The sequence below is a fragment of the Drosophila mojavensis genome, unplaced genomic scaffold, assembly GCF_018153725.1.
Source record: "Drosophila mojavensis isolate 15081-1352.22 unplaced genomic scaffold, ASM1815372v1 contig_231, whole genome shotgun sequence".
In the NCBI taxonomy this organism is placed as follows: domain Eukaryota; kingdom Metazoa; phylum Arthropoda; class Insecta; order Diptera; family Drosophilidae; genus Drosophila; species Drosophila mojavensis.
This window is the reverse complement of record NW_025318772.1, coordinates 6,644,405-6,663,996: the sequence shown is the minus strand read 5'-3', so window position 1 is coordinate 6,663,996 and position 19,592 is coordinate 6,644,405. Positions and strand designations below refer to the sequence as shown.

Sequence of the window (19,592 nt, the reverse complement as noted above, 5' to 3'; positions counted from 1 at the left end):
TTTTAGAAGAAGCAAATAGTCCAGTTGTTGGGTTACGTTTATCTTTGGCTCGTAAAGAAAACGTTAAAAAAGTGTAATATTCAACGAATTTTCTGTCGAAAATTCTAGAAATCCATAATTGTGTATACACCGGTGCTAAAGTCGACAAGTGAAACCGTTGATTTTTGTGCAAAATAACATAAATTTGCATTTAAAAATTTTGCGCGTTCAGCGTGGCGTGTGTATGTATATATGTGTGCGTAATATACCTGCTAGTTGCTTTATATCGCTGTCCCAGTGCGAAAGGAGAGCAGAAGAGAGAACTCGCTACTTTAAAGCAAAGCGTTGCAACTGAACGAAAACATTGCAAAATACAATTCATTGTATTTTGTAAGCAATATTAATACTAATACCAACGTCAAAATGTCCGACGAGACCAGCATACAAAAACCGGAAGGAGAGACGGTTGCCGAAACCAAATCCAACAACGATGAAGATGCAACAATTCAGCCGGCAGTGGATGAGAAGAAGACACCCGTAAGTGTTTAGAAATATGTAAGAAATCACATACATGGATACATACTACATGCAAACTTGAATGGTTGTGTGTGTGTGTTTAGGCACAGTCACAATTAACACCGGGGGTCGTGCGATAAGAGCGCGCTTTAGAGCTAACATACTCGCGCATTGTGACGAACAGAATTATCTGGAAGAGCGGGGGCATTGTATGTACTTAGGTGACTGTATTGAACCCATAAGCAGAATTTTTCCAAAACATATCGAAAAACGCAAAACAGATACCAGCACATTTTGAAGTACATATGTGAAATGTTCTGTGTTGTTTTTTTCACTTTACGTTCGCTCTTTCGTGTTGATGTTAATTTGTTGCCCTCGTGTGCGCGCGCTTTTCCCAACATCCCCCGTTTGCGTGTGTGTGTATACACATATTCTGAACGACGGTTGTGTGTGTGTATTTATTTTTGTATGTCGCGTGGTACACTCGCTACAGGCAATCGGTAGTCTCTTTTGTGCACGTTTTGCCGCTGCGCGCGTCTGTCTCGTTCTCGTTTGTTTTTATTTTTCTTGTTCTCTTTTGGACTTTTTGTTGTTTGCTGTACTTTGTCATACATGAATATGTATGTATACATATGCACATGTATATGTGCAGGCGTGTATGTGCATTCATACGTTGCGCTTGAGAATGGGCATTTATTTACCGTTTAATATCAATGCTCCGAGTTGAATAGACGGGTTAATGATTTCTTGCATTTAAATCCAGTTGAAATCTCTTATTGAGAGATGTACGTGTATAAGTCGTGCAATATTTTGATGTGTATGTAAACAATCATTGTAGAAACGTACGCCAAAGCGACGCTCATTCATTGAGCGCGCTCAGCGCGAGAGTGAGGAATTGGTGCGGACAATGGGCGGCACCTTGGAGCTGGAGGGTGGACGGCGTACTCGATCCAGTACACGAGGTACTCCGACAAGAAGCGCTGATACCGTTACACCGCCTCCAAGTAAAAAGGCTCGCACATCGCCAGCGATCGCTAAGAGCGGAGGACGGGGACGCGGTGCTCGAAAGCTGGATGTTGGCGGCGATGAAGAAGTTGAACAAGAGACAACAAAAGCCAAGCCAGTAACTGTGGAGAAGGAGGAGGTGGAAGAGAAGGCTCAAGCAAGCAAAACCACTAAAACAACCGTAAGTTAATGAGCTTTTTGTTATTTTTTGTCATCTAATTTTAAATTATGAATTCAAGGCCACTGCGAAGAAAGGAAAGAAGGAAGAAAAGGAACAAAAACAGAAGGCAGCTGACGCGAAAGACAAAAAGGATACCAAGGACACAGAGGATGCCGAAACAAAGGCTACAGAAACGAATGAACCTGCGTCAAAGACCACCGAAAGTAAGGATCAGCCTGATTCCATTGCCCAGGAGCCTGCCCCACAAGAGGAAAAACAAAACAACATTGTTCACGATAAATCAGACGCAAAAGAACCCGAAACAAAGGAAAAAACACCCGAGCCATCGACAACTGCGGAGGAACCGGCCAAAGTTGAAAGCCCACCAAAGAGTGATGCGACAGCTGCTGTTCCTGTTTCTGAGTCACTCATGGAAGTGGATGACGATGAGAAAGAACAATCAAAAACGGATCAGACTACCGCTGATGCAACATCCTCCGACATTTCTACACCTGCTGACATCACAGAATCAGTAGACAAAAAGAAGGACTCAGAAGAGTCGCAAGAAAGTGAGAGCAGTGGGGAGCCGAAACCCGAAACCACCGAAACTGCTGAGCCCGCCAAGCAGCAAACACCGGAACCCATGGAAGTAGATTCAAGTTCGAAAGTCAGCACTGAATCTGCCAGGCCCATATCACCCGTCAAAGAAGTTGCCCCAGTAGCAGCCGCTGTCGAAAACAGCGACAAACCTAAAGCGGCCGAAATGGCAACAAGCAATAACGAAGTCGTTGAATTGGCCACCGAAGCCAAAGAGGATGCTCCAGTCCTTCCAGAGAAGGAGGCACAAGCAAGCGAAGTCGAAAGCTCATCAGCAGATAACAATACAACCAAAGCTGATGAAGCTCCCGCCAGCAATGATGTGAGCAAGCTGGCTGCGCCAGTTGCCCCAATCGAAGTCCCATTAACGGAGGCGCCAGCCGCACCCGCCAAGGAGACAAACTGCGACAACAAGTCCGAGCACAATGACAATGGTATATAAATACTTTTCATTCTAATATCTAGAACATTATAATGAAAGCTAAACTTGTTGCAGGTGAACCGAAGATCGTTAACAATGCCACCGAAGATGGCGAGAACCATGTGACGCCGCAGGCCTGCAATTAAGCAGCACCATAATTATAATAATAATAATGATGATGATGATGATGATAATGAAAACCAATAACTAAAGTTAAAAGCCGTATATGTACAAGTGTTGCTTCGGCTCATTTCGACAAGCCAACAAATATGCAAATCACGACGAGTTTTTCGTACGTCTACTACGTCACGCGCCTAACGCCTAACCAGGGCTAAGTTCTTTTTCCATTGTCAAGATTTTTCTTTTTATTCTCAAGCCACAAAATCGTACGCGATTGCAATTCACTAAACATCTTCCAGTCTTTGGCTGTAATCGACGCTGGACTTTCAATGCTGTTTTGTGTGAGCAATATAGACTAACAATAACACATCCACAGCAAATAGAAACTATCACGTAGCCCTAACCCGCCAATCTAAACACACACACACACAAGCCCAACCCCACACACACATAAATTGTTAAAAGCAATCAACTATAAATAATATGTATGTGTAAAATTAATTAAATCGGAAACAAAAGAAATACATTATTAAGAAATGTATGTAAAATAGATGTTTTTAAATTTTAAGACATAATCTATAATACGATTCTAACTTTAACAAACCCATTTGGATAACACTCAAAACCCAAGGAAAGATTTAAACAGCTGATGCGTCATTCAAGAAATTAAGTACATTTAGATATATACATATTTCTATATCTTATAACTTTACGAATGCCATTCACACTTACCTGGCTATTAACAACAAATCCTTGTTTTTTTTTTTTTTTGTATTTTTAATTTCAATACAATATTTCTTAATTTGAAGTTGCTCACATTTAGCATATAGCTATTAAAATTTTGTCATTTAATTTTACCTGAAAAAAAAAATTGTATCAAACAACGCATCAATTGTATTCTGCATAGACATTGCAACACAAAAATCTTTTCCAGGCAATCTTAACTAAATTACGAATAGTACTGTACAATTTTTCAATGAAAAATTCGAAAAACAAAACAAACAAAAAAAAAAAACAAAAAACAAAAAAAAAGAAAAACCTCACACACAAGAGCGTAAAATACTTTGGAACTCTTTTTTATAACTGAAATAATCAGTCGAAACAGTTTTTGTATGTAGCTGGATACTTTCTGTATAAGGAATTCTTCATTTAAATATTCTTTTGTAAATAAATCGTTTAAAAATACAAAAGAGACATAACATTGCGTATTAACTTAGTTTGTGAATAACAGTTATGCGTTTTCCTTCCCTTCCCTTCAATGGAACCTCCTCCAGCTCCACTTCTGGTTCCGACACATTCAACATATTGCGTACAAATGGCGAATATAGTTTGGGATTCAGCTTATCGTTCTTATCCGGACGCCAGATATAGCTTAAGGGCACGGCACACACGAAGATCAGGATTGCGCCTATCATTTTGTACCAATAGAAAGATATATCGAAGATTGAAAACTCCCGATTGCTGTCAAAGGCTGTTGTCACATTCACAGGCAATGGTATTGCTGTTGCTGGTGTAGTTGTTGTGTGATTTCTGTGGAAGACATTTCAGCATGTGTGTATATATTCATATAGGAAGGTCATGAAACATACATGGCTGCAAGAATTGCATGGAAGCCTCGAGCCTCGCACTGATCCAAGCTGTTTGGGAGCACCTCGTACTTAATGAGTCCCGCCTTGATGTTCATCATTGCATTGATGATGAGCCAGAGCATGGTCAGCACACTGAATATGATGCTGGTCATTGCCACCTTCCCATTGACACGGGGCACAAACATGCCCAGCAGGAAGACACCCACAACGGCGCCCGTATTGATGCCCGTAACGGTCCACATGGTCTGCAGAATGGAGTTGAAGTGCTGCACAATGATGCCTCCCAAAATGCAGTAGACGCCCATGGCAACCACGACCAGCTTCATGCATCCATTGGCCCGCGCCTCTGTATGCCGTATGTGCGGCTTGATGTAGTCGAAGTAGACGACGCCAGCGAGCGAGTTGAGATTGGCCGAAAGTGAGCTCAGCGAAGCGCTGAATACGCACGAGATGAACAGACCGGGCATGCCCGGCAGCTTGCCCATTATGTCCTGAATGAAGAAGGGCATCATTTTGTCAGGCTTGCTGACCAACTGAAGATGAAATAATATAAAATAGAGGTCCATAAATCCATAATATAATCCATAATCCAAATCCATAATATATAACTGCGGTCTTCTTACGCCGGCGAGCATGGGATCACAGCCGAAGTAGCGAGCAAACATAATGATGCCGGTAAAATAGGTGAGGGTCATGATAGTCATGAAACCAAATCCCGCCACAACTAGAGATCTGTTGAACATTTATTTAGTTATATGTATGTACATATACTTAAATGGTACATATAACTTTCGCTTACTTTTTTGCTTCCTGAAACGAGGGTAACGAGACAATACGCTGAACGCAACTCTGATCGACTCCAATTTTACCTGTCCATAGTAACAACCCGCTACTAAAGCAATTCCAGATAGTAGACCGAATCCTGGGATCCAGTCTAAAGCTATAAGTGTCAACGCTTATAAAGGTTTTCTTTTTATCCCTTCACCGTCCGTTCTGACACCTACTCAATGTCCATGCGTCCGCCTTCCGAGGCATAATCCAGCACAGTGGCCAAGCCACCAGTTCTTATTGTGCCCAAGATGGCTACCATGATCACCGACATAAGCATTACACCTCCCTGAACAACATCCGTCCAGACGACCGCCTTTATGCCTCCCAACATGGTGTAGAAAACGCATATCGAGGAGACCGTTATGTTGATCAGGTGAATATTTACACCGGTCACTGTAGAAAAGGGTTGTTAATAAAGAACTTTTAACATTTCTAAAGAAAACATGCCTTGAGAGAAGGCCAACGAGGGTATGAACATATAGACGGGCAGCGTCAGGAATTGGCTCATAATGAATGTGAGAGTGACGAATCGACGAGTTCCCTTATTGAAACGCATCTCCAAGTACTGAGAGAATAGAGAATATGTATTCAGATAGATATATAATCCATTTCCACATACCTCATAGCAATTGGCGACGTTGTTGTCGTAGAAGATTGGCACCATAATATATATAAGAATAGACATAGTTGGTAACATGGCTAGCACTCCGAATATGAAGTTAAAGCCAAATGTGTAGCTCTCGGCTGGAATAGACATAATCGAGACACCAGATAGTTGGCTGAAAGTAATTAGTTAATATGAATATAATCAAATTTATGCTAATACTTAAATCAAAATATTTTATACAAAGTTGTTGGAAAGCGAGTTGAAACCTGTTTGAACGGCATGCAAAATCTTGTTGACCAATTTTTCACTGTTGCAGGTGGAATTTTCCATGCGTGGATTTATCAATCATAACTAGAGTATCATATTCAGTTCTCTAGCTCCTATGCAGATTCTTAGTCAGTCAATCATTTGAGTAGGCAGATTTCTAAATATATTAAATGGGTATCAAGCGGGGCCACGAACCTGGAGACCAAGGATATGGCAATGGGCAGCGCGTGCAATTTCTTGCCCCCGCGCAGATATTCGTCGGTGGTGTTCCTTGACTTTGAGTAGAAGCCAAAGTAGAGGCCAATGGCTGCTGAGACACTCAACAGGAGTAGGAATATGGAATAGTCCGTTATGCTGAATCTCAACTCCTCCATTTCGGATGTGGCTGCACTGTTGACCATGGTGGCACTGGCTGCACTAGCTGCACTGCCCGGCATCCTCGAGTTTCTAGTACGGCTGAGACTTGTTTGCCGAACAAGTCGGTGCAACTGCGAACGCTGTCAGCTCAGTTATGATCATTGAACTCAAAGATTTTCGCTTAAGTAGAGATTATTGGTAGTAGTCTAAAATATCGGCTAGACATTGCACTAAGAGCAACGAGTCCCCGTAAAATAGAGTCAAAAAGTTGGCTATATCCAAAGGTCATATGACAATGAGATGAGAGTCTTCGGACCCATTCAAGTGTGAATTAGTTTATTATTTAATGAATAAATTGTGAATTTAATCAAATGGTTTATTAAATCTAGTACAAGTTTTCTTTCTAGTAGACCAAAGCCAAAGGTCTCTTACTTGCGTATAAGGAAGAGTGTAGAAAGCTGTTAAGATATACCATTATACTTTATTTCCAAGAAATTTGTCGTTTAAAAAAGTAAAGAGACAATGTTCTAAATACAAAAGAGACAGAATAGCGGGTACTAGCTAAGGTAGATGTTATTAATACTTATGTGGCTCCGTTTTCCTGTTTCCCTTCTTTGGTTGGGGATTCTTTTAATGGAACCTCCTCCAGCTCCACTTCTGGTTCCGACACATTCAACATATTGCGTACAAATGGCGAATATAGTTTGGGATTCAGCTTCTCGTTCTTATCCGGACGCCAGATATAGCTTAAGGGCACGGCACACACGAAGATCAGGATTGCGCCTATCATTTTGTACCAATAGAAAGATATATCGAAGATTGAAAACTCCCGATTGCTGTCAAAGGCTGTTGTCACATTCACAGGCAATGGTATTGCTGTTGCTGTTGCTGGTGTAGTTGTTGTGTGATTTCTGTGGAAGACCTTTCAGCATGTGTGTATATATTCTTATAGGAAGGTCATGAAACATACATGGCTGCAAGAATTGCATGGAAGCCTCGAGCCTCGCACTGATCCAAGCTGTTTGGGAGCACCTCGTACTTAATGAGTCCCGCCTTGATGTTCATCATTGCATTGATGATGAGCCAGAGCATGGTCAGCACACTGAATATGATGCTGGTCATTGCCACCTTCCCATTGACACGGGGCACAAACATGCCCAGCAGGAAGACACCCACAACGGCGCCCGTATTGATGCCCGTAACGGTCCACATGGTCTGCAGAATGGAGTTGAAGTGCTGCACAATGATGCCTCCCAAAATGCAGTAGACGCCCATGGCAACCACGACCAGCTTCATGCATCCATTGGCCCGCGCCTCTGTATGCCGTATGTGCGGCTTGATGTAGTCGAAGTAGACGACGCCAGCGAGCGAGTTGAGATTGGCCGAAAGGGAGCTCAGCGAAGCGCTGAATACGCACGAGATGAACAGACCGGGCATGCCCGGCAGCTTGCCCATTATGTCCTGAATGAAGAAGGGCATCATTTTGTCTGGCTTGCTGACCAGCTGGTGGTGATATATGATGATAAACAATAAATAGATAAAAGATGAGGACCATAAATCTATTAAAATTCAGTATTCTTACGCCAGCTAACATGGGATCACAGCCGAAGTAGCGAGCAAACATAATAATGCCGGTAAAACAGGTGACGGACATGATAATCATGAAACCGAATCCCGCCACAACTAAAGATCTGTTTAATGAATAGCGAATAAAATATATGTAACACATAGAAATATAAAAAATCGGAATTTGACTTACTTTTTGGCTTCCCTAAACGACGGCAATGAGACAATGCGCTGAACACAGCTCTGATCAAGTCCAATTTTACCCGTCCACAGAAGTAAGCCGCTGCCTATGGCATTCCATATAGTAACTCGAATCCTGGGATCCAGTCTAAAGCTATATGGAATTCAATTGAATATGTATCGCAAATGTATAGTATATTTAAGATCCATCCTTCTTACTCAAAGTTCATACGTCCTCCCTGTGTAGCGTGGTCCAGCACAGTAGCCAAGCCACCTGTTTCCGTTATGCCCAAGACTGCCACCATGATAACCGAGATAAGCATTACAGCAGCCTGGACAACATCCGTCCAGACGACCGCCTTAACGCCTCCCAACATGGTGTAGAAAACACACACCGAGGAGACAATTATATTGATCAGGTGAATATTTACACCGGTCACTGTGGATGAAACGAAAGCAGAGAAACACTTCTAGTAAATAACTTTTGCTAAGTCAAAGCACTTACCTTGAGAGAAGGCAAGCGAGGGTATGAACATATAGACGGGCAGCATCAGGAATTGGTTCATAATGAATGTGAGAGTGACGAATCGACGAGTTCCCTTATTGAAACGCATCTCCAAGTACTGAGAGAATAGAGAATATGTATTCAGATAGATAGATAATCCATTTCCACATACCTCATAGCAATTGACGACGTTGTTGTCGTAGAACACCGGCACAATAATGTATATAAGGATTGGGATAGTTGGCAACATGGCCAGCACACTGAATATAAAGTTGAAGCCATATGTGTAGTTCTCGGTTGGAACTGACATGATCGCAACTCCAGATAGTTGACTGTCCACAATTATATAATTTTTCAATATAATTTTTTGGATTTTAAAATAAAAGAAAATAAAAGGAAATCAAAGCATTTACTTAATGCCTCGAACAATAAGCAAGGATTCGCAGAGTACGACTTTTATCTTTACGACTTTTATATTGTTTCTCCACAAGTTCGTCAGTGATCCAATAATTCATTTTGATAGGGAGATAATTTTATAAAAAAAGAGGCCCGTGCGGATATATGTATATTTAAATCGCGTGATGTACTGATGTAATACAAAATTGTTCCAAGTAAGATAAGTTAAGATAACCTAGCACATTTAATGGCACTGATTGAGATAATAGAACTGACTTAAACTGATTAACACTGACTCGCTGACTGGATCTACGAACCTGGAGACCAAGGATATGGCAATGGGCAGCGCCTGCATCTTCTTGCCCCCGTGCAGGTATTCGTCGGTGGTGTTCTTCGACTTGGAGTAGAATCCAAAGTAGACGCCAATGGCTGCCGAGATACTTAGCATGACTACGAATATGGAGTAGTCCGTGACGCCGAAATTCAAGTCCTCTACAAGAACTGTTGGTGCAGCTGTTGCCGCCGTGCTGGCCAAGGTTGTTGCGCTGTCCGACATCCTGGTTATTAACCCACTATTATCCTTTAGCTGATTAGCCGTACAAGCTTGTGCAGATGCGTAAGCTGTCAGCACAGTTATGAGCACTCAAATCAGAAGTATCACCTTAAGTTCAGAATATGGTAGCTTATCAGTAGCTGAAATATTTGCTAGACACTGGCTGTAAACATTAATGAGTATCCATAAAGTGGACCTAACAGCTTCTACGTATTTAAACGTCCATATACAGCGTCTTTAAATGCTGAATCAGCAGATACGAGTATTGTGGACCAAAATTGTATTTTGATCGCGTCCCGCTGGTTCTGATAAGACTCTATACGCACCTAAAATGTTTTATACAGTAGCACTTTCTGAGTCTTTTACGTAATATAATAGTTGCAACTAAATGTTGTTTGCAAAAAAAAGAATGCGTTTCCAGATCCATATCGTCTTGAAGATGTCAATAGCATATATCCAACTACCTTAGCAAAGAGAATGTTTACCCTGAAGAAATTCTTGCAATGTACCCAACATAATACATATTTATGGAACTCTCTCAAGTTTTACACCCCTGAGCAACTAAATCTAAAAAATTCCTTTACTTCTACAAGACTTTCTTCCCATTATATCAACCTATAAGTTTTATTGAAATATAATCTCTTTAGTACAAATTTCAATCTCGCAATTGAGCATCAAATTTAACACAGTTTTTCAAATTTGACTCCGAGTCTTCCTTTAGTGGCAACTCCTTGACTCCCTTGAGTGGCAACTCCTCCATTTCCAACACAAGATTCGGTGGTAGGAATCTCCGGACGAGGGGCGTGAACAGCTTTGGATTTAGTGATTCGTGTTTGTCCCGCTTACAAATGTAGCTCATGGGCACGGCCCAAAGGAACGTTAAGATCAGACCCAAGAATTTGTACAGGTAAAAGGATATATCAAATATGGAAAAGTCACGATTACTGCCAAAGGCGCTTGTCACCAAAGGTGGCACAGTTGGTTTCTCAATTACAGTCACTGGGGTTGTGTTGTTGTTGCTGTGGCTGTGAAAAATATGGGAAAAATAAGGGGAATATGTGTATAAAACAATATCAAATCAAATGAATGAAAAGGTTGTAATGCTTACATTGCATTTAGAATCGTATGCAAATGCTTGGCCTCGCATTGGTCCAGGCTATTGGGCAGGATATCATACTTGATGATGCCTGCCTTGAAGTGCATCTGGGACTTTATGATAATGAGTACCATGAAAGCGATGCTAAATAGAATGCCCGATATGGCTGCCTTGCTGGTCACTCGCGGACAGAACATGCCCAAGAGGAACGCAGCGCCCACAGCTCCCGTGCTGATGCCCGTGATGCTCAGCACAGTCTGTATTATGGAATTGAAGTGCTGCACCATGAGGCCCCCAAAGACACAGTAAATGCCTATGATGACAATAATCAGCTTCATCGTGGCATTGGCTCGAGCCTCCGTATGCCGTATGAATGGCTTAATGTAATCAAAGTAAACGACGCCAGCGAGCGAATTGAGATTCGCAGAGAGCGTGCTCAGCGCAGCGCTGAAGACGCACGAGATGAAAATGCCGGGCATGCCGGGCAGATTACCCATTATGTCCTGAATGAAGAAGGGCATCATTTTGTCAGGCTTGCTGACCAGCTGCGGATGGGATTAGGTAACTTAAATAGTTATAGTTAACTTAAATAATTAAAGTTTCGAGCTACTCACGCCAGCTAGCATGGGGTCACATCCGTAATAGCGAGCAAACATAATGATTCCAGTGAAGCTCATAAAGGACATGATTATTACAATTCCGAATCCCGCAATGATGAGAGATCTGAGAAATGTGACTGTGTTGTTAATTCGTAAAAGACTTTCGCATTCTTGCATAACTTACACTTTGGCATGCGCATACGAGGGTAAAGCTACAATGCGCTGCACGCAGCTCTGATTGAAGCCAATGTGACCCAGCCACATGAGGAACCCTCCCGCGAAGCAATTCCAGACTGTCATGCGTATGCGAGGATCCAGCCTGTAGCTGTAAATCATTTATTGAAGTAAACAAATATTTAATTAATAAATACAAAATAATTAACTAATTGACTAATTATCAAAATTTATATAATAATTTAATTATAATATTTGAATTTCGTTTATCCAAAAACTAATGTTAATTAAAACTTAAATAAAAACAAATGCAAGTAAGCAATAAATAAATTTAAACAGGAAAGTTAATTAGTATAAAAATTAAAGCCACATATTGTTAAAGTAAAATGATTGAATAAAAAAATAAATAAATAATTATTTTAAAAATTAATACTAAATTATTACATGGAATTATTTGATTTATATATTGACATTTATTAAATAAAAACTTTCAATTTAAATTAATTTAATGTTTAATTTAATTAATTATAAATCGCTATCACTGCATTGGGAATTTGATCCTTTGCTTTTCTATCAAAATTGTGGTTAGACATAGTTGAACTGAACTGAAGAAGTCAACCTTAAGAATGAAAATTGTTACGCAAAACTTACTCAAAATTCAGTCGTCCGCCTTTGGCGGCACTCTCAAGCACCGAACTAAGTCCTCCTGCTTGCATGGTGCCCAGCACTCCGACCAATAGCACCGAGATCAGCATGATGGCACCCTGCACCACATCTGTCCAGACAACCGCCTTGATGCCACCCAACATGGTGTAGACAACGCATATCGAGCAGACCAGAATATTGATCAGATGAATATTTATGCCGGTCACTAAATAAACGGGGATATGTAATAAATATAACGGTTGCCAGGTAGGTAGTTGCCAGCGTATATACCTTGCGCAAATGCCAGAGAGGGTATGAACATATACACGGGCAGCATGAGGCAACAGTTTAACACAAATGTGGCTGTTACCACCTTTCGCATGAGCTTGCCAAATCGCATTTCCAGGTACTGGAATCAAATATACGAATATATGTATATATATGATATATAGGATAAATGGGAATTGAGATCTCCCTCCTACCTCATAACAGTTGGAGACATTGTTCTCGTAGAAGACAGGCACTACAACGTAGATCAGCACGGGCAAAACTAACACCATGGAGAGCACCATAAAAATGTAGTTGATGCCAAACGTATATGTCTCGGCTGGTACGGACATGATGGCAATGCCAGAGAGTTGACTGAAATATAGATATGTCTATGGGGCCATTTAGCCATATCAAATCCAAGAATGAAACTCACCTGGCCACCAATGAAATGGCGATGGGCAGTGTTTGCATCTTCTTGCTGCCCCGCAGATACTCCTCGGTGGTGTTTTTGGCCTTGGAGAAGAACCCAAAGTAGACGCCAATGGCCAGCGAGGCGCACAGCATAAGCACGAAGACAACATGATCCGTAATCCCAAATGTAAGTGCTGAAACCATATTTTATATTTGCCAACTACTTGAAATTAGCCGTAGTGCTACACTTGAATGCTGTGCGCACACTTCGGTGCAGTTCCTGACATGTGTCGTTTTTAAATGATGTTATTTAATTATCTTATCTGCCTCCCAGATTTATCTACATTTATCTATACAGATATGATAGCTATTGCTGCTTATATGCCATAAAAGAGCTCAAGATTTGAAGAATTTGTAATATATAACAACTTATTTTGCATGTTTATTTTGATGAAATCGCTATTCTGGAGCATGTACGAGAGCAGGGCCTGACTAGGAGATACTCTGTAAACAGTAATTGTAGTTGTACAGCAACTTTGACCCTGTCAGCTACCCTGCAAAAAATATTTGTATATCAAGTTTGTCCCTAGATTTTGTCAATGCTAAGAACTTTTGCATATCTCTGCATAAAATTTCATAGCTTTAACTTTACCTTCCAGAAAACACATAATAGTTGAACATATGGTCATGCGGAAGAGCGACTGTCGAATTTGACTTCTTCTCACAAAACGTCTTATCAATCAAAACTTCCTTCTTGTTTTTTTTTATACCCTGAACCCATTTTCAATGGGAAATCAGGGTATAATGGTTTTGTTGAAATGTATGTAACAGGCAGAAGGAGGCGTGGCAGACCCCACAAAGTATATATATGATCAGGGCGACGAGCTGAGTCGATTTGGCCCTGTCCGTCTGTCTGTCTGTCCGTCCGTCCGTCTGTCTGTCTGTCTGTATGTTTGAACGCGACGATTTCAGAAGATATAAGAGCTAGAGAAAAATTTTTCCTAGGTTCGTGTATAAATATCGTTAACTATTTCCGATATTTTATTATCCATTAAAAACCTTATCGAAAGCTAGTTATTTAATTATATCTCCTACACATTTAAAGCTAGAGCCTCCAAATTTTATATGTATACTTATACTTATATTTTATACAATTTACCCCCCACCCTTATATCTACCCCCTCACCCACATTTTTATAAAAGACGTATTTCAAATTTGTGCTTTGGCAAATGCATGCATATTCCTGTTGTAATCATAATCTGAAAGTTTCATGAAAAGTTATTAAACAAGTAAGTTCCCATAGTAAGTCACCACTGCAGCCAAAGCGTGTTTATGTGTGCGTGCGTATACCTGTGTGTGTGCGTGAATGTGTGCATGTGCGCATAATTATTGAAATATCAGTTGCTCGAAGGGTTCAGGGGATCTCGTAGTCGAGCACTCTCGACTAGAGTTTTCTTACTTGTTTTTTTTTTTTTTTTTTTTTTTTTTTTTTACATATTGAAACAATGTCTCGTATCTTGTTAACAGTTACTTTCCTGTAGATTATATCCGGATAATTTTTTTGTAATGTTCATACATTTAGATCTCTATATAAATTTAAAGGTATTGAGTCTGCCGCATATTATCTGAGTGTCTGCTTTTTATCACTAAAACTCGCTAAATTATTTTTTATGAAGAGGCGTTAAAACAACAAGTTATGTGGAATGCATGTCCTAGATATACCCTATATGTTTACAAGATTATATATAATTCAGAAATTATACTGATGTATATAATTTAAACTGATTTAATTTTTCTAGATTTTAAGACAACATAAGCTTTTCTGAATATTTATGTTATTTTAAATTATAATTCTGTGTTTAAGTAAGGTAAGTTATAGAAGATATAGCAATCCCCGATATGTCCTGTTTCCATGGAGAGTAAACAAGTTTTAGTAAGAAGAAACAAACAATTATAAAGACATACATATATTATTATATAATCACTTATATATCGATGCCCTTATTATATCTCATTTGATAATTTTAAGTGGGTATACGTTAGGCCAAACTGTTGCATATATTTGAACAAAACGATAAGGAGTAATAGCTCCATAAATAATAATGCTGACGGTTGCTGTATTTGATCCTTCAATCGTAAAGCCTCTCGAAGAGATATGTTTCTGTCTGACTTTTATTTGCATTACTTATTATAGAAACTATCTAAGGTCTAGCTTAGCTAGATGTTGTCGAAACTCTAGTATACGCAGCTAATTAAGATAAGCATTTATGCCAGATTATATATCTAACATTAGCACTGTATATCTGAGGGACTAATGCTGCTGAAGATAAATAGTATATAATACTAATTTAGCAAATTTGATTACGGTAAAAGTAATGTTTATGACTGCTGTTGTTTTTCCTTCCGCAGCTCCGGCAGCTCATACATCGGCGCCTGCTCGTACTCCACGAAATACTTTATAGCCGGCGATAAGAGATTCGGATTGAGCTTCACTTGATCTGCCGCTGGGTTGAGGACATAGCTCAGCACTGGGCCCGACACCAAGGTGATGACGAAGCCGATGGCCGCATACCAATTGAACGAGATGTCAAAGATGCTGAAGCCAGATGCTGGCAGATCCTTCACTGTGACTGTTGCATTCAAGTTCAATAAAGTGGAGGCAGTTGTCGTGGCATTCAGCGTCGTTGGGCAGTTGTCGGTGCTGATGGGCATGGCGGGATACTGATTCCGCCCCCAACTGCCCACTACGAGGATGGCCATGCACACAATGCTCAGGGCGGAGGCAGCTAAGGCAGCCTGTGAGGAATGTAAGGAACATTACTATATTTATCTATATTGATACTGTACATAAAAAAGATATACAGACCCGGCCATGCACCCTGGGCACCAGCATGCCCAGGAGAAAGACGCCGCAGACGGAGCCAAAGCCGATGCCGCCAATGCAAAAGACCATTTGCAGAATGGAGCTGAATTTCTCGACTATGATGCCGCCGAATATGCAGTAGATGCCGGCCAGGAATACGAATATCTTCATTATCACATTGGCCTTGTGCTCCGTGTGGCGTATGTGCGGCTTGATGTAGTCGAAGTAGACGATGCCGCCCAGGGAGTTGATGCTGGCCGAGAGTGTGCTCAGGGCGGCGCTGAAGACGCACGAGATAAAGACGCCGGGCATGCCGGTCAGATGGCCCATAATATCCTGCACGAAATATGGCACCATCTTGTCCAGCTTGCTGACCAGACCCACGGCAAGCGGATCGCAGTCATGGTAGCGCGCATACATCACAATGCCCGTGAAGCAATTGAAGCTCATGATGAGCAGGAAGCCGATTCCAAACAGAACGACTGCTCTGTAAGAATGCAGGCATTAGCGACTGGGGTGTTGATGACAGCCGTGCTGGTTCACCCACCTTCTGGCATGCGCCAGCGAGGGCAGCGCAACAATGCGTTGCACACAGCTCTGATGGAGACCCACATAGCTGGTCCAGGACACAAAGCCGGAGGCAGCGGCATTCCACATGGTAATACGTGTCGTCAGATCAAATGTAAAGCTGAAAGTAATATTATATAGATAGAACTAAGCCCTTTAACGAGTGGAGCTGGCATCTACTTCACATCCAATCGGCCGCCCTCGCCGGCGATGCGCCAAACCTCGCCCAGGCCGCCCAAACGTCGAGCGCCCAAGAAGCCCACCAGCACCACGGAGAACACCATGATGCCCGCTTGCACCACATCCGTCCAGACGACGGCCTTAATGCCGCCCTAAAAGGATCAGATGAATGAATACGTTAAAATCATTTCAATATAATCAGATCTTATCTCAATTGCTTACGATCATTGTGTAAAAGATGCAAATGCTGCAGACAATTGTATTGATAATGTGAACATTAAAGCCCGTTACTGTAAAAGAGATAGAGAAAAGGCGAGATCGGAGGGGAATGAAAGAGTGGAAGAGTAATGAAATTATATGGCACACACGAGTGTTTTATCTAAAATGCGATATGATCTAATCTCACCTTGCGCAAAGGCCAGCGATGGCAGAAATATGAATATGGGCAGCATAAGGAATATATTAATCACAAACCAAAAGGTTTGCAGCTTGCGGGTGGCGCTATTGAAGCGCAGCTCCAAGTACTAAAGGAGAGAAAGACAGAGATATACAAAAATAATATCAACACTTAAGTTAATAAAAAATTTAAATATCTCATAAATTTATTATAATAAAATTTAGAAAAATGCTATATAATGAAAAATTAAATAAAATTTAATATGATTTAACATTTAATTTAATGCAATTTACTTCAAGATTAAGATCAATAAAGCTAAAAATTTCATTTAACTTAATATAATTTAAATATTTTAATAATTAATTAATTCAAATAAACACATTATAAATATAAGTAAAACAAAAGAAATTTAAAACAAATTTAAAAATAGAATTAGGGAAATATTTTTGACTAAAATTGGGTTTTCCGGGTTTTGAGATAATGTCGGGCTTTATTAAGATAAAAAATGTAAAATAAAATCTTTATGTTCTAGTAAATCAAATGTGATCATATATGTATATATGATCATATATATGTGATTTATGGCCTATGCTGTTGGGTATCTATATTATAGAATATAGTCTCTGGTACATGCTTTATGGTATATGGTTTATGATCTCTGGCTGTGGTTTATCGTATATGGTTTATGGTTTATGGCGAATGCCTAGCGTTCTCTGATATTTGGTCTATAAAATATAATATATTTCGAGGTATATCTAAATTTAAGATTCAAACTCTATTAGTTTCTGATTTGATCACACACAAAAAATTCCACTTTCGCAAATGCATTTTGTTTATTAAATTCCAATCAAATACCTCATAGCAGTTGGTAATATCGTTGTTGTAGAAGACGGGTATTATCACATAGTTGAGTACGGGTACAATCAACACCATGATAAGCACAGCAAAGTACCAATTCATGCCAAAGGCAAACATCTCAGAGGGGATGGTCATGATGGAGATGGCCGACAATTGACTGGCTACCAGTGAGATGGCAATGGGCAGCGTCTTCATCCGTTTGCCGCCCATCAGGTACTCCTCGGTGGTGTCGTCGCCCTTGGCAAAGAATCCAAAGTAGACACCGATTCCGGCAGATATGCTCAGCATGAATGTGAAGACTATGTAGTCTGTCGTTTGGAATGTGAAATACGATCCCGCCAGGGTCTGAGCCGTGGCATTCAATAGAGCCGACATTTTGAGAACTTTTACTCTATAATAATTCACTCTACCGACACTGGACGCGCTTCGAAATCACAATTGGGTTCCGCATGACGTCTACAGTGCCTTTTATAAGTTTCCATCAGCTTAGAATTTTATCAGATCAGAGCTATCGACATTATCAAAAGAACTGTTATCTAAATGCCTTTTACAAGCTCAATTTGATCATCTGTAGATTGTATATATATGTGTATATTACACAGAAGGTCTAGGACCTTATCAGATAAGCTCTGCCAACAGTGATTCTGCAAAAAGACTATCGGAGCCAAGTCAGTCCATTCATTGTTTTCATATGACGTTACACATCCCACAAATCTCAGACAAGATCGCAAAGTTTCTTCACCGGGCTGCGATAATTACACGCTTGCTTTTCAATTAGACATGCCCATTTGGGCCTATGTAATGTATTTTTGTGGTTGGAATTTGCTGTCGCATAAGACCACAAATTCCACCTGGTTGTCATACTCTGCGGGTCACAGCGATGCAACACGCTTGTGTGGCATCACTTATCACTTGCCCCTGCTTTGGACGATGTTGCCATAGCTGTGCAGCTGGCATCAGTCAAGTGGGCATGTCACGACTGCTGTATACCCTACACCAGATAGTCTCTAGTCTATAAATTATGCCTCCTAATCGTAGAATATCCTATCTTACTTCCTTACACTGATGAAAGATTTACTTAATCGGCGTCGCACAACTATCAAATACCCGGCACAGAGCATTTGATATTAATATTTTCCTTTATACATACTAACATATAGTTCAAACTCAAGAGGGATTTATTGAGGTAACACGCTTTCAATTCCTATAAGGCTAATATATTAGTAACTTGAATTTCATTTAGGTAGAGTATAGAAAAGTGACTGTTGCCGGATGCAACCCGCAGTAATATCTGCGCTTAATGGTCAGCCCCTTGCGCTGCATTGTGACCCAATACCCAATGTCCCCTGCCCCGCTCCACTTCCTCGAGTCAACATCTCAGCTGCAGCTGATGAAATCGGCACTTAATGAGCATTGGATGCCAGCCTCAAGACGCTTGATGAGAGCTCTACAAGTCATCACAACTGCAGCTTGTTGCGTCTTCAAAACCACAAAAAAGTGAAAGGATTATACGTAACACATACAAAATAACCAAAACAAAAATAAACACCTGAACATCTGAAATGAACTCGCTCAATTTCAATGAGAACTCGAATGTCAATGCATAAATTTTAAGCTTTAGAATGTTGCATTGAAGCTTACAAAACTGTTTAATCTGGGTCAATTTGCAGATGAGTTTTAATTGCAAAGCATAAACATGAGAGCCTAGTCGTAATGCCCATATACGAAGGTCTATGAAAGCTTATATATGAAGATAAGCTAAGATTAGTAGTAGAGATTAACTATATACATATATATTAATTTTTTTTAGGATTTTTATTTTATTTATTTTTTTTTTACTTATTGTGAGTCTTTTCTTAATATTCCCAATTTATTTATTATT

General features: G+C 40.4%; 5 protein-coding genes across 7 annotated transcripts; 1 reads left to right on the top strand and 4 right to left on the bottom strand.

The window, feature by feature from the left end:
- Positions 1 to 3: 3 nt before the first annotated feature.
- On the top strand, positions 4 to 3,992 carry LOC6575182 (pollen-specific leucine-rich repeat extensin-like protein 1). The gene is made up of 4 exons (XM_002001162.4): positions 4 to 516; positions 1,334 to 1,681; positions 1,740 to 2,691; positions 2,754 to 3,992. The coding sequence occupies exons 1-4, from the start codon at positions 403 to 405 to the stop codon at positions 2,822 to 2,824; spliced, it is 1,485 nt and encodes a 494-aa protein (XP_002001198.1). The 5' UTR covers positions 4 to 402; the 3' UTR covers positions 2,825 to 3,992.
- On the bottom strand, positions 3,931 to 6,529 carry LOC6575181 (sodium/iodide cotransporter). Its single transcript, XM_032728229.2, has 8 exons — positions 6,288 to 6,529; positions 5,838 to 5,997; positions 5,753 to 5,783; positions 5,392 to 5,611; positions 5,187 to 5,327; positions 5,011 to 5,119; positions 4,388 to 4,920; positions 3,931 to 4,328 (listed from the first exon to the last, which is right to left on the bottom strand). The coding sequence occupies exons 1-8, from the start codon at positions 6,527 to 6,529 to the stop codon at positions 4,007 to 4,009; spliced, it is 1,758 nt and encodes a 585-aa protein (XP_032584120.1). The 3' UTR covers positions 3,931 to 4,006.
- Positions 6,530 to 6,910: 381 nt separating this feature from the next.
- On the bottom strand, positions 6,911 to 9,745 carry LOC6575180 (sodium-coupled monocarboxylate transporter 2). Its single transcript, XM_002001160.4, has 8 exons — positions 9,414 to 9,745; positions 8,873 to 9,032; positions 8,701 to 8,818; positions 8,415 to 8,634; positions 8,209 to 8,349; positions 8,032 to 8,140; positions 7,420 to 7,952; positions 6,911 to 7,360 (listed from the first exon to the last, which is right to left on the bottom strand). The coding sequence occupies exons 1-8, from the start codon at positions 9,650 to 9,652 to the stop codon at positions 7,033 to 7,035; spliced, it is 1,848 nt and encodes a 615-aa protein (XP_002001196.1). The 5' UTR covers positions 9,653 to 9,745; the 3' UTR covers positions 6,911 to 7,032.
- A 509-nt stretch (positions 9,746 to 10,254) lies between these two features.
- Positions 10,255 to 13,125, bottom strand: LOC6575179 (sodium-coupled monocarboxylate transporter 2). The gene is made up of 8 exons (XM_002001159.4): positions 12,867 to 13,125; positions 12,646 to 12,805; positions 12,455 to 12,572; positions 12,170 to 12,389; positions 11,529 to 11,669; positions 11,360 to 11,468; positions 10,758 to 11,290; positions 10,255 to 10,674 (listed from the first exon to the last, which is right to left on the bottom strand). The coding sequence occupies exons 1-8, from the start codon at positions 13,046 to 13,048 to the stop codon at positions 10,305 to 10,307; spliced, it is 1,833 nt and encodes a 610-aa protein (XP_002001195.1). The 5' UTR covers positions 13,049 to 13,125; the 3' UTR covers positions 10,255 to 10,304.
- Positions 13,126 to 14,796: 1,671 nt separating this feature from the next.
- On the bottom strand, positions 14,797 to 18,140 carry LOC6575178 (sodium-coupled monocarboxylate transporter 1). Of its 3 annotated transcripts, XM_002001158.4 has the most exons (7): positions 17,708 to 18,140; positions 16,862 to 16,979; positions 16,678 to 16,745; positions 16,456 to 16,607; positions 16,256 to 16,396; positions 15,712 to 16,195; positions 14,797 to 15,641 (listed from the first exon to the last, which is right to left on the bottom strand). In XM_002001158.4, the coding sequence occupies exons 1-7, from the start codon at positions 18,083 to 18,085 to the stop codon at positions 15,225 to 15,227; spliced, it is 1,758 nt and encodes a 585-aa protein (XP_002001194.1). In that variant the 5' UTR covers positions 18,086 to 18,140; the 3' UTR covers positions 14,797 to 15,224. The 3 variants fall into 3 exon arrangements, with proteins under 3 accessions (XP_002001194.1, XP_015023356.1, XP_015023358.1); XM_015167872.3 differs by lacking the exon at positions 14,797 to 15,641 and having other exon boundaries at positions 16,026 to 16,190; XM_015167870.3 differs by lacking the exons at positions 16,678 to 16,745; positions 16,862 to 16,979; positions 17,708 to 18,140 and having other exon boundaries at positions 15,712 to 16,190; positions 16,456 to 16,547.
- Positions 18,141 to 19,592: the final 1,452 nt, after the last annotated feature.